Here is a 13,662-nt window from a genome sequence, read left to right as displayed (position 1 = left end):
CACAGTCTGTGTTGGGGAAGGGGGTAGATGAGACTGAGTTATGGTCTAGCTCCCCCTGGGGTGGCTGTGTGAGGCATGGGGGTGGGGGCACGGTGCATCTCACAGCCTCCCCCTTGTGCTGCTGTGCTGGGACCTTCGGGATGGCTGCAGTGCTGGCCCCACTGTCCCTTGCGGGGACTGGAGGGTGCTGTGCCCTGCGCTGTGCTGAGGATGGGACGCGCCAGGTTGGGGGGACTCAGTGCCACTTCCTGCTCCCAGCACAGGTGGGGAAATGGAACGGGGCTGGGGCTGGGGCTTGGGTAAGGTGACCAGACAGCAAGTGTGAAAAATCGGGATGGGATGGGGGTGGTAATAGGCACCTATATAAGACAAAGAACCAAATATTGTGACTGTCCCTATAAAACCAGGACAGCCGGTCACCCTAGGCTTGGGGGGCGGAGATTAAGGGGGGAATGGCAGGGGGGATGATCGCACGTGCAAGTAATAGATTGAGGCAGGCTGAGGCCCTCTGATAGGCAGTTGCGCTAAACAGGGAGTAAGGGGCGGAGCAACAACTCTGCTGCTCATTACGCCGCTTAACTGGCAGTTTTCTCCACAACCGCTAAAAGTCGGGTCCCGCCTTCTTCTTACGTCCTCTCTTGCATTGGGGGTGGGAGCTCGCGCACGTCATTAAAAAGCACCGGAAATGTCCCGCCCCGAGGCGGTTGTGGGCCCTGTCACGTGATGGCAGTGGGCGGCTCTGTAAGCCCGTGTCGTTAGCTGTAGCGGCGCGTTGTTTTGACGTAGTAGGGGTCGGTTGAGGGAACAGGGGGGCCCGTCCGCTGCCATGACCATCTGCCACTTCTTCCTGCAGGGCCGCTGCCGCTTCGGCGAGAGGTGCTGGAACGAACATCCCCGCGGCGGGGGGCGCTCGGGCCCGGCCGCGCCGCCCTCCCAGGGTACCCGCGTCTCCTCTTCTCCTCCGCCTGCGGGGCCCTTACAGAGCGGGGGGGCCGGCCGCGCTACTGGGATTTCGCGCCCGCGGCGATCGGCTCTCGCCTGCTCTCTGCGCGCGGGAAGCCGGCGGGTGAGGGCTCCGAGCCCCGCGTTTGAAGCGGCTGGATCGGTCGGGGCCCGCAAGGAGCCGGCCGGGTCCCAGACCAGGGGGCCCAGCGCCCCCCTTCGCGCTGTGGTGTCAATGGCCAAACGTCTGGGACCCTAACTGCGCCCCCCTCCCGCGGGGATCACCAATCACCCCCTGGCAAATCCAGCCTCGCGCCAGGGCCCGTGATCCATGGCTGAGGCCCTAGGCGCTTTCCGTAGCAGTAATTACCGCAGCTGCTCTGCTAGCTGCTCTGCTCTGACCCATCCAGTATCCCGCCCGCAACAGGGGACAGCTTGCGCGGAGCCCTGCCGCGGGCGTGGGATAACCTGCGCCCAGAGAAGGTTCTTCCTGATTGCGCTCTCCCCCATTTAGAGGTTAGCTTCTGCCATAAAGCGTGTAGCTTTATATCCCTGCCCAAACTCCTGTTTGTTCTCTTAACGTTTACTATTCTAATTCTAGATAGTCTTGTCATCTCTATAGGTCCCTAATTATTGTCAGAATCCTAAAACGTTTTTGTCTCTGTTCTGTGCCGTAACAATGTAACCACTGGTGCTGCTGTTAGCACCTGCTGTTTCAGAGTGCCTAATCTGGTGGGGTAATGTGTAATCCCGCTCAACTGGCATCTCGAACTCCTCCCTCTTTAATGAACAGGAGGCTGGTAGATCTCCTTAACCAGTAGATTTCTAAAAGAAACAAAAATTGTATTGCACCACATATAAATACAGAATTTAGGTGCACCAAATGCTGTAGGCTTTATCAGGAACTTTAAATTTAAAGGGTTAAATAACTGTCAGTTCAAATAGGAAAACTTTAATAGCAAACAGTTCAGTATTTTACCTTTTTCCTTTTAAAAAAAATTTTTTTTTAATTAAATGTTACTTGTAAAATTGTACCATGAATTATCTTTCACTGTCATCCTTGCCATTGGTCACTATTTCACATAGCTCATGTGGGAATTTATTGTAAATGACTAATAGCTTGGAGCTAGTAATATTTGTAAAATAAAAAAGTTGACTTTTTCTTATTAGAAATTATAGCCTGTCTAGATGCATTTTTGGTTTTATTCTAATACATAAGCAAGGCTTGAAAGTTTCTGGAGGGTGTTTTCAGAAAATCTTTTGTTTTCAAACCAAAAAAACTCCTCCATTCTTGATTACTGGATGATTGGAATATTAATAGGATTCTGACATAAGTATTAATGGAGATGAGATACAAGTACACTGGAGAGAAACCTTCTCTAATTCCTACTGCACAGATGTGGTTTTTCTGTATATCTTCCATAGACAGAACATACACATCCCAGTGCTGTGATTTGTTGTTTCCAAAGTGGACAGTTTGAAAGGGAACTCCCCACCACCCAAGCCTCGCTAAATACATCATTAATGTTTATGATTTGTAAGGGGTGCTGCCAACTTGGAATCTGATCTGTTTCAAAGAAATATGTTAAAAGTTGTTTCAGATGCTTATCTGCCCCTGAATCTCCCAGCAAATGTTTGTAGCTTACAGTCACATGTTCCCTTGTTATGGGTTTTTTTAATGTTTCTGTCCATATTGTCCTGTGAAATCTCTCACAAGCAGTGTGAAAATGAGGGCCTCATTCTTCTAAGCTGAACATCTGGACTTGACTTGGTAGGGCCAGGGGTGCAGCTATGCAGGTCATCTTTCAAGATTTGGGGCCTAAATGGGAGACTATCATGAAGTGCTGTCAAATGGGCAAAATAAACTGAAAAAAGAATTGTGATTTTTTTTCTAATCTTTCAGATATAATAATCTTAATTGTTACTTGCAATAACAATGGGTAAATTTCATATTGGTCTATGTGTGATTTTTTTATTGGTGTCCCTTATGGTTTATTTTACTTTGGTTTTGGCCTTTTGAAAGGTTTTGAGATATGAATTAGATATCTTAATACCCCACTCTGCAAACATGTGCATAAATAGTCCCATTAGCTTCACTGAGACTGCTCACATGATTACAGTTGCTTACATGTGCAGGCCTGGGCTCTTAGTTTGTCCACGCATCTTTAAACAAAATAAACTTTGATCACATTAGTCAACATTTTGAGGTGGTGTTTATGTCTGAAAAATTGATTCTCTTCGGGCTCCATTGTACAGTGCTACCATGTACAGCTGGGCTTGGTTTACTTGATTCATGGTAGTGAGGAAAATGTGTGAAATGTGGAAGAATATTTAATTATTGTTTTTTCTTTTTCATTGTAAGGTACTGGCAGAGGAGGATGGGGTGCCCATAACCAGAGATACAGCAATGTTGTCCAACCTTCTAATTTCTCTAAACCCACTACATGGGGTGGCAGCAGAGATGACGGAAAGGCATTTTTTGGACCCTCTATTGACTCTGGAGGTGGCAATAAAAGTTCAGGATTTTCTCAAAACAGATTCTCTGCATTAAGCTCTGAGCAAAATATTGGCAATAGCTACAGAGATGAAGAGGAGAAGCTTCTGTAAGTCCTTGTTCTAGATGCTCAAAGACAGAAAGTATTTAGAAAAATGAATTCTAAAAGTGTAGATTTGTATGGAGGCACTTGTTGAGTGTATTATGTAATTTCCCCATAATGAAGTCTAAAGAGGCTTCTAATGCATAAATATTTATTATCCATTATAGATCACTTGTTAATATGAATGTCTTCACTAGGGGGTAATAAAGAAGTGTGTTTGTAGTGAAATTAAATTTCATGGAACTTCAGTAGAGCTAGAAGGAAAACCTCAGTGAACCTTACATTAAAATGCACACAGACAGTCTTTATGAATTTAAGATACTCTTTTAATAATTTGCATTTCTCTTTAAAGGTGATCTGAAAAGGGGAAAAACTGGGCTTGTATCTTCTCCTCCCCTCCCCCCTGTTTTTGCTTTATTCTCACCCATAAAGGACACCAGGAAGGTTTATTTAATAATAATAATAATAATAATAATAAAAAAAAAACCCTACTTCCTCCCCTCCGCCCCCCCCCCCCCTCCGCCCGCTTGTTTTGAACCCAAAAAAAGCCAGGCTTTTGCTATTGGATGACTTGAGTACTGATAGGATCTTTATACCACGGGTATTAAGGAATTGAGGTACTGGTTGAGGCCAGAAGTGGCTTTTATTCTATTTTTAGTTAAACAGGTGTTCTGAAAAAAGTTTTAATGTACCTAGATCTAGGGGAACACTTCCTTTAAGATTTTGATGTGCCAGCCATGTTAATTAAGGGCTGAGAGCTCCCAATATACATTTAAGTCATTCAAAAAGTTCTCCAACAACAAAGGAAACATTTGTCTTGACTTTCCTGACACTTAAGGAGAAAACAAATAAAACCTCCTCCCCCTTCTTGTGGGGGGGGGGGTGATTCAGACATTCTTTATACATTAAGAAGGGCACAAACTAGATTAGAGAGAGAGAAAATTTCCCTTTGCAGGTCACTTTGTCTAGAGTAGGATGAGGAAATTTTTAAAATCCTTAAAAGATGGTATTTACCTACATTTTGGTTACCTCATATGAATGTGTGGTTTTTATTACAAAAAATCCAGAGTAATAAAAGCAAATTTCAAATACTTAGTGATCTTCTCTCTACAGTACAGTATTCTTGCTTTTGTTCTCTTCAGTGTTTGTCTCTAAATGTTCTCCTTTCCATTTTGTTTTACTTCAGTTGATTGTCCTTTATCCCTATTATTTCATTACTTCTATAGTATATAGACTTCTGTATTCTCTTAAAATTGACATGAGACAGCTGTTTTCCTCTAGTCAGAGTCTTTCTGCATTTTACTTTTTGCTGCTATACATATTAGCTTATATTTTTAGAATTACCTTTGTAATTTTCAAGGTTTCTCAAAAAGTAATGTTGAGATAATAATCTGCAGCCCTCAGAGGGAATCATTTAATGGGAGGTATGCACTTCAGACTGCCAATCTTTTTCCAACTTGCTTAATTCATTATGCAATTATATACTTTAGCAAAACATTTAAAAAGTGACCATTCCTATAGGTTATCACAATTGTTCACTGAGGGGCCAATTGTCCCAGTGCTCATACTGATGAGTGCCTTACTTCAACATGTGTAAACCATTAATGTCCATGGTTCAGCTTTACTACTAGGATGGGGAAATGCTTACTCCATTAAAGTCAGGGAGACTGCTCATGGAGTATGGGGCTGCTCAGGGTGAGGGAGTGTATCAGAATCTGGCCCGGAATTATTTTGAAATACCTTTTTGTTCTTTTTTTTTTTTTTTTTTTTGATCGAATAATTGATTTTATTCAATTTTTTTTCTTTGGTATAATTTTTCTAGCGAAGGCATAATAAAGGACATGGAAGTCTGGGAATCTTCAGGACAGTGGATGTTTTCCTGTTACTCACCTATGAAAGAAAAACCGAACATCTCAGGTAGTAACTTCCCTAGTGTCATCATATACTTTATTACCAAGAATGTTTCTCTCAAGGTGTTGCATTATATTTATTTTAGGGTCCAAAAGAGTGCCAGTTGCTTTGCAGAATTGCACGAGACAAAAGCTCTTCCCCTAAAAAGCTAAAGCCTCAAACCTTCCACTTGTTCCACCTATGTGGAGATCTTGCAGGATCTAGACTTAACTTATGATAAAGTGATATGGTGCCTCATTTTTGGCATGTGCAACCTGGAGGTTCTATTACAAGTGACCTTTGCATCTTTTCAAATGTGCTGTAACTAATTGACTTATTATGGGTGTTGCAGCAAGGCCTATCTATTGTAGCGTCATAAAAATGCTCTCAAACAATACATCTTCCTCTGAGGATTTTGATTGTTCCTTTCCCTACAGGTTTTCCAGACTTCTCACCAGAAGAGTTGCATCTTGAATACTATAACTGCAGAGCAAACAATAATATTCAGAACTATGTAAGCTTTTTAAAAATATTGCAAACTTTTCTGATGTAACATACGCAGTTCAGAGTAGTGCTACTTTAATAACTACAGTGGTGGCTCATTTGATTTGTGTAACAAATTCCAAGGAATTTTCAGAATGCCAAAATACACTCTCAATGAATTGGCTGTCTTTAGTTTTAAATATACTGTGCATGCTTTCCAGTTTCAATTATTAATTTCATTGAGAACACTGGCCAAAACTGTCTCACGTGGGTGCCTAAAATTAGGCAGCTAAAGAAAGTGGTTTGATTTCCTAAAGTGCTGGGCACGCTTTGTTAATGCTGCTGCTCCATGGGAAGCAATAGGAGAGGGCCTTTGGCTAATCTCACATAATTAAATTTAGGGGCTGCTCTTTGCCTAGATTTTCCTCTGCTCACACTTAGCCTTACTCCTCAAGCTTCTTCTCTGCTAGCCCTTAGAATCTTCTCGGTACTATTTGTGTAACTGCTTGAATCATGGCCTGAGAGCTTGACACTGTCTCTGCTGATATCGATATAATTTGATATTGATGTGGCAGAGCATAGGGCACAATGAAGTTTTTCCTTGTCTCCTATTCAAAAAGTCCTCCTCTATACTGTTGACAGTTTTTTTTTTTCCTACAGCTATATCAGCAATGCCTCTTAATGTAGATACAGTTTATACTGGCAAACAAATTCTTTTCCAGTATAGATAATATCAGCAAAAGCATTTAGTGCTGGTATAACTGCATCTACACTAGGGCTTTGGTTGTTATGGAAATGTTTAAAAAATAAATTAAATCCTGACTGACATTACTATAGCAGCAAAAATTCCACAAGTAAACCTGGCCTTAGTCTCTCCAGTCAGAAAAATGTGTCCATTGACTTTATACCCCTCTGTTCTTTCCAATCTGTCTGTCTTTTACCACCAGTCTTGCTTGTTAAACTAAAATCAATTGCAGTAGTGTGGTTAATAATAAAACTGTTTATAACACCCTCAATAAGCCAAGCGTTTTATTTTTAAATTTGTTTTCCTGTGTTCTTTCTTTCTCAGTTCACAAACAGGAAATTATGCTATTGCAAAAGATTAACTTTATAACGCCCTAATGACATCAGAAGTCAAATTTTTCTTTGAAAGTATTTGAAGAATTGCCCCCAAGTAACACCTAATGTTAATTCAGAAATTAAAAGGAAAATATTTTTTTGAAAAGAATTCTGTGCAATTAACAAATTTGTGATAGACCATTACAAGATTTCCCATTTGTGTGGATATTTCACACACTGGGAACTGAAAACATTTTTTTAAAATAGAAGAATGTTGTCGTAAATCCACAAATTACTGACATTGAAACTACCTTACTTCAAATCTTTTGTAATTGACTAGATTTCAAGTTAATTATCTTCCTTTAAGTAGACTTCGGATATTGCTGCAGTCCAGAATCTAATATGCTGGGATTATAAAAGCAAACTGTTTGTTTTTATTCTGGAATATCATGATTTGGATGCCCAATCCTAATCTGATCGATTGCTGCACAATTTTTCTTCCCGTTGGACAGCATTTCAGTAGGAATTGCTAATATTACTAGTTTTATTAGACACAGGAAGCACTTAAATGCTGGTGCTTCCTGTTAATTTTAACATTTAGCACGAACACTGCTTCTTGGGATGCAGAAGAAAATTTTGTCCCACCAGAAACATTGTTTAGTATTAGTCAAACAAGGCAGTGAAGATATGAAAGCAGAAGTGATTAGAGAAGGGCAGAATCATACAAAAACAAAAAGTATAACCCTTTTATTTTATTTATTTATATATCATTTTTTTGGTCAAACGTGGAACAGTTGCTTCCTCAAATCTCTGAAGTGAGCCTTCCAAATATAACTTTCTAATCTAGTAAATGTTTCACCTTTAAAAAAAAAAAAAATTAAATGTACATTTATTTTTATCACCTTTGCATGTTTTCTTAGTAGCTGGTATTGCTGCAATGCTGAGAAGTTTTTGTAAAACCTTTAATATTTAGTAAGCTATAATCAAACTTAATGGTGGTGGATAGTGTATTAACTGATTTTAAGATTTGTAAGAGAGCATCACTGAATATTTGAATGCAAGTTCATGAAGTTGTCAATATACAAGTCCATAATTATTTACCTTGTGTAGTCCTTCCATGAGATATTCTCATCCAAATCATGTTTTATTCATAAACTGAGTCAAAATATAAACGAGGAATTTCCCAGTCTGTGTCTTATAAGAGCTGATGTCAGACAATGATCTTCCAGCACGTGACCATGCTGAATAGAATTGTTGGTGTGTTTGTGATGTTGAGACACTTTGAAAGTGTGTGAAGATTTTACTAAAAGATTAAATATTCCACTTTCACAGGTTGCTGGCACATCAAAAGGCTTTTCTAATTTTGACATCGTTTTTTTTACACTACGTTAAGCCTTAGCTACTTATAAAAATGTGAAAGCACATTATTTTATTTAAATTATACTGATGTGGAATAGTGATGTACACAATATTGTGATGTGATTATTTAATGTTTTAATCATTACTAAATACCCTTTTCTTCTATTAAAGTTTAATTTCCTGTACTTTAGCAATCACTACAGAATTGTGTGTAGTAATCCACTCTGCACTTTAAGGGAACTGATTATATTAGTGAATTTAAGTCCTTAATTAATAAGTATGGAGTGATAGTGCTAAATTATCCTGAGAGAGAAGGGGGTGTTTTTGCTAGAAAGCAAGGGGAGCATTCGGTAAACTCTTGGTACTTAACTTAATGATTCAGCACATACAATGTCAACTGTGCCAGCAGTAAAACAAGGAATTGAAGAGTTTATTCTTGTAGAGCTGGAATTTGGAATTCCTCTGTTAATACTACTAATTGGTTAGAACTTGCATTAAAGAAAGTATCCTGCAGTTTCTCATGTTTTATATGCATAAAAAGCAATACGCTTGGTCTGAGAGCAATTGTGTAAAGAAAGTTGATAATATTGAGTTTCAGACTTGCACTTTCCCTGCTCAAATTTGTAGCGTGGAGGTTTTGGGTAGGGGTAGGTGTCTTACTACTTTTGGGCTAGTGGGGTTGTCCTATCGTAATTTAAGAAACCTGTGCCTTTTCAGTTGCATCATGAAATTACTCAATAGTGCCATTTCTTACTTGCATCATTATCACAGACTTAATGTCCTTTGTCTCTTTTTTTTTCTTTTTCCCCCTCCCCTTTTTAGATGAATTCAGTCCAGCAATTAGTAAACCAATGGAGAAATAGATTGCTTGAGTTGAAGACTCTAAATACATCTACCAAAGCAGCATTGGTGAGTATTACTGAAAAGTAAAATATATTTAATGTTCTCCTTCTCCTAATTTCAAACAGGAATGTTTAACTTGGATTCAAGATAGTTTGTTAGATACATCATGCCAAAGTGTGCTACACATACCAAAGTTAGTTGCCTTCACAATGATCGTTAAGGAACCAATTTCTAAGACATGATATGGGTGAAGAAATGGTATCCATATTTGCCGACTTCATGAATTGATCTTCGTATAGCGATCTGGCAAAAGTTCCATGTGTAGAAAATACAGATAATATAGTCATAGGATTTAGCCATCCATCTTCTATTGTACATTAAATTCTAAATCCCCCTTCTTGGCTTTGAAAATTTCAACATTTTTTATTTAAGAACAAGTACTTTGCAGTCATTTAGAATGGTCTTGCTTGGCACTAAATAGCCAAGACTTGAAAATATTTGCCTTCTAGCTGTGACAATTTTAATAGAAGATGTGTGGCTAAAACTGCTGCAGTACTTTGAAAAACACCATAGTTGAGATTATCTTCCATATTACTGCTATGCAGGGGTTTCCATGTCAAAGGATCTGGCCAAGTAGCAATGAGACAAGCATGTTGATAGTAGTCTGGCATCAGGTCTTGGATAATGCTTTTGGAACACTTGTTTGGGTGGGGGGGCAGTGAAGAATGACAGAACAGATGGAGCATGTGAGAGAGAGACAGAAGGTGGTGGTCTGGATTTGAAAACAGTGTCATGCTCCATTCCTGCCACACAATATTTTTAGGCTTGGCCTGATATGACAACATACTTAAAAGAACCATGCCAATTAACTTCTTCAGTTGAAACTAGTTTTGACTTCACTGACTTAATTATCAGAAGTATTTATATTAGTTATAAATGTTTATAGAAAGAAACACATTTGCCCACTTTAAAATGTGAATCCTACATTTGCCTTTTTTTAAAAGGTATCTGAACTGAAAAATGTGGTTAGTCAACCATTGCCTGCCTTTGGATTTGGTGGACAACAAACATCAACCTTTGGGTCATCAGGTAAGTTTTCTGTATTAATAGCTAGCACTGTTAATTATTGCCTTTTTGTTTTTCTGTTCTAAAAATTTCCCTATGTGTGTGTTATAATTGCAGGCTTTCCACTAAGCAGCAGCAGCAATAGGAGTGCCAGCAGTTCTTCCTTTAAATCAAATACTGAACTTGTTAATGCATCCTCTGGAAGCACCACTGCATTTGGAAGCTCTTCTATTGTTCCGGACCCTTCAGCATTGGGTGTGACCTCTTCCTCAAGATCAGCCCCTTCCATTGGCTTTGGTAGCCAACCAGCTTCATCTGCAGCCTCTTTTTCATTTAAAAAGCCTGAAACGGCAGGTGGTTTTGGAACTTCTGGATTTTCAGGGTTTGGCAGTTCCTCTGCTGTAAACTTGTCAAGCACAACCCCACTTCCAGCCTTTGGAGCTGTTAATGCAGCAGTTGCTGCCCCTGCCTCAGAATCAGGCAACTCTTTATTTGGACAGTCTGTTAGTGCCTTTGGATATAATGTAGCACCAGCACCTCCTGCAGCCACAAGCATTGTTACTTCAGATAAGTTATTCACACCAAAGACTGATCTATCACCTGAGGAGTTGAAGCAGTTTGAAGCAAAGAAGTTTACGCTAGGAAAGATTCCTCTAAAGCCACCACCAATAGAGCTTTTAAATGTTTGAAACTAACATGTACAGTGAGCAAATTCTGAAATTAAACTTTTACAGAATGTTTTTAATTTTCTGTAAGTAGGCAACTTGACACTTTAACAATTCAAATATGTAATTTTGAGGTTTGGCACTGAACTATATACTTCTTGTGAGTTAAATTTTAATTTCCTTTAAGGCTGCTCCAGGAAAGTAGGATCCCAATTGTAAATATTCTTTGTTTGCTTTGGAAGAGTCTTTAAACCCAAGAAGTTTACAATTGAAAATAAAGTTTTTATAGTAAATTAACAAAATACAGTGATATCTTCTCAATCTTTTCTTCTCTGCTGTGAAAAGAAAATCTGCAGTGGAATGGGAGTACTTTTGAGATAGACAGTCAACCAACTGATGATGAAATGTGTACAAAGTAAAACTGCTGTACCCCTTGCTTTGATCTGCCCTTTCCCTTGCCTCTTTTTGCCTTCAAAGAAAGGGACATGCTTTCTTCAGCAACTGACCATTTTACTGTGTGTGTCTGAATTGGAGACCATTACAAGTGCCATCTACTCCTCATAGGCTCTAACCTTGTTTCTTCACCCTACAGTCAGTTCATAACCATAAAATCTACAATAGGGCAAAGCCCTGGCTGTCAAGAGAACCTGGATTTTTTTATTATTATTTATTTTTAGGCTTTTGTTTGGCCCTCATCACCATAACATCTGAGCATCTTGCAAAGGCTAATGAGTTTTTTAGAGCTGGTCAGCGAATGGTTTTCCTGTCCTGTGAAAGTTTGAAATTTCAGAATTTTCCCATTTCAAATCATGAAAAGTTGAAATCTCAAAATTTTGCTTATCAATAATGTGAAGGGGAAAAAATGTGGAACAGGTCAACCTAAATATTTCAGTTTCCACTTTTTAAATTTTTTTTACTAAAAATTAAATTTCCAAAAATCTTTATTTTGGAAATTTAAACAAGAAAAATATACTACTTGTTTAGAAAAAACGTAAACTTTTATCAAATTTTTTGAATAGTGGATGGAATAGATAACATGGAGTCCGTCTGGGCGATACTCAAGCTGGGTAAAAGGACTACTAGAGCCTCTCCGGGGATAGTGCTTGGGGTGTGCTATAGACTGCCGGGATCGACCCAGGATATGGATAAGGAACTGTTTAATGTATTAAGGGAGGTAAATACTAATAGAAACTGTGTTATTATGGGGGACTTTAACTTCCCAAACGCTAGTAGCAATAATAGGGCTCAGATGTTCCTAGATGTGCTCGCGGATCAATTCCTTTATCAAGTGGTAGCTGAGCCGACGAGGGGGGAGGCCATTTTAGATTTGATTCTAGTAAGTAGTGAGGACCTTGTTGAGGAAGTGGTAGTGGGGGACAACTTGGGCTCCAGTGATCATGAGCTAATTCGGTTTACACTAAATGGAAATAGTACCAGAATTAAGTCAAAGAGTAGGGTTTATAATTTTAAAAAGGCCAATTTTAACAAATTAAGGGAAGTGGGGGAAGCCTGGGATTACTTTAACTTAAAGATGCAAGAGCTGTCAGAGGCCTGTATCCCCAAAAAGGGAAAAAGATTACTAAGCAAGAGACTTAGACCGAGCTGGATGAGCGACCAGCTGAAAGGGGCGATTAGGAAAAAACAGAAAGTGTACAAAGAGTGGAAGAGGGGAGGGATCAGTAAGGAAACTTACCTTAGTGAAGTCAGAGAATGTAGAGATAGAGTGAGAAAGGCCAAAGGCCGGGAAGAGTTGGACTCAGCGAGGGGAATTAAAAGCAATAGTAAGAGGTTTTACAGCCATATAAATAGGAAGAAAGCAAAGAAAGAAGAAGTGGGACCGCTGAAGACTATAGCCAGAGAGGAGATCAAAGATAATCTAGGCATGGCGCAATATCTCAATGAATATTTTGCATCGGTGTTTAATGAGGCCAATGAAGGTATTAGGGATAGTAGCACCGTTACAGAGGGGCATACAGGATGGGGGATTACCGCATCCGAGGTAGAAACAAAACTAGAACGCCTTAATGGGACTAAGTCGGGTGGACCGGACGATCTTCATCCGAGAATATTGAAGGAATTGGCGCGGGAAATAGCAGGCCCATTAGTGACTATATTTAATGAATCTGTAAACTCAGGGGTGATCCCGTTAGACTGGAGAATAGCCAATGTGGTTCCTATTTTCAAGAAAGGGGAAAAAAAGTGACCCGGGTAACTATAGGCCTGTTAGTTTAACATCAGTAGTGTGCAAGGTGCTGGAGAAGATTCTGAAAGAGAAACTAGTTGAGGACCTTGAAGTTAATGGCAAATGCGATAAATTACAGCATGGTTTTACGAAGGGCAGATCGTGCCAAACGAATCTGATCTCCTTCTTTGAGAAAGTAACGGACTTATTAGATAAGGGAAATGCGGTGGACCTAATATACCTGGATTTCAGTAAAGCGTTTGATACAGTACCCCATGAGGAACTATTGGTTAAAATGAAAAACATGGGAATCGATATGAAAATCCAGAGGTGGATAGGGAATTGGTTAATGGGGAGAATGCAGCGGGTCGTATTAAAGGGTGAATTGTCGGGTTGGAGGGAGGTTACTAGTGGAGTGCCTCAAGGTTCGGTTTTGGGACCCATCTTATTTAATCTATTTATAACTGACCTCGGGACCGATTGCAAGAGTGGGCTGATAAAGTTTGTGGATGATACGAAGGTGGGAGGAGTTGCAAACTCGGAGGAGGATAGGGATATTCTGCAGGGAGACTTGAAT

The 13,662-nt window shown here is 39.7% G+C and overlaps 1 protein-coding gene across 2 annotated transcripts; it reads left to right on the top strand.

The window, feature by feature from the left end:
• Window positions 1-773: 773 nt before the first annotated feature.
• Window positions 774-11,207, top strand: NUP42 (nucleoporin 42). Of its 2 annotated transcripts, XM_054020207.1 has the most exons (7): window positions 774-938; window positions 3,305-3,545; window positions 5,362-5,456; window positions 5,867-5,943; window positions 9,153-9,239; window positions 10,178-10,262; window positions 10,356-11,207. In XM_054020207.1, exons 1-7 carry the CDS (start codon window positions 827-829, stop codon window positions 10,925-10,927), a joined length of 1,269 nt encoding a protein of 422 aa, XP_053876182.1. In that variant the 5' UTR covers window positions 774-826; the 3' UTR covers window positions 10,928-11,207. The 2 variants fall into 2 exon arrangements, with proteins under 2 accessions (XP_053876182.1, XP_053876183.1); XM_054020208.1 differs by lacking the exons at window positions 774-938; window positions 3,305-3,545; window positions 5,867-5,943 and having other exon boundaries at window positions 5,367-5,456.
• Window positions 11,208-13,662: the final 2,455 nt, after the last annotated feature.

Source organism: Malaclemys terrapin, chromosome 2 (assembly GCF_027887155.1).
Source record: "Malaclemys terrapin pileata isolate rMalTer1 chromosome 2, rMalTer1.hap1, whole genome shotgun sequence".
NCBI lineage: Eukaryota > Metazoa > Chordata > Testudines > Emydidae > Malaclemys > Malaclemys terrapin.
The sequence above is the reverse complement of the archived record's forward strand: the minus strand, read 5'-3'. Positions and strand labels throughout refer to the sequence as shown.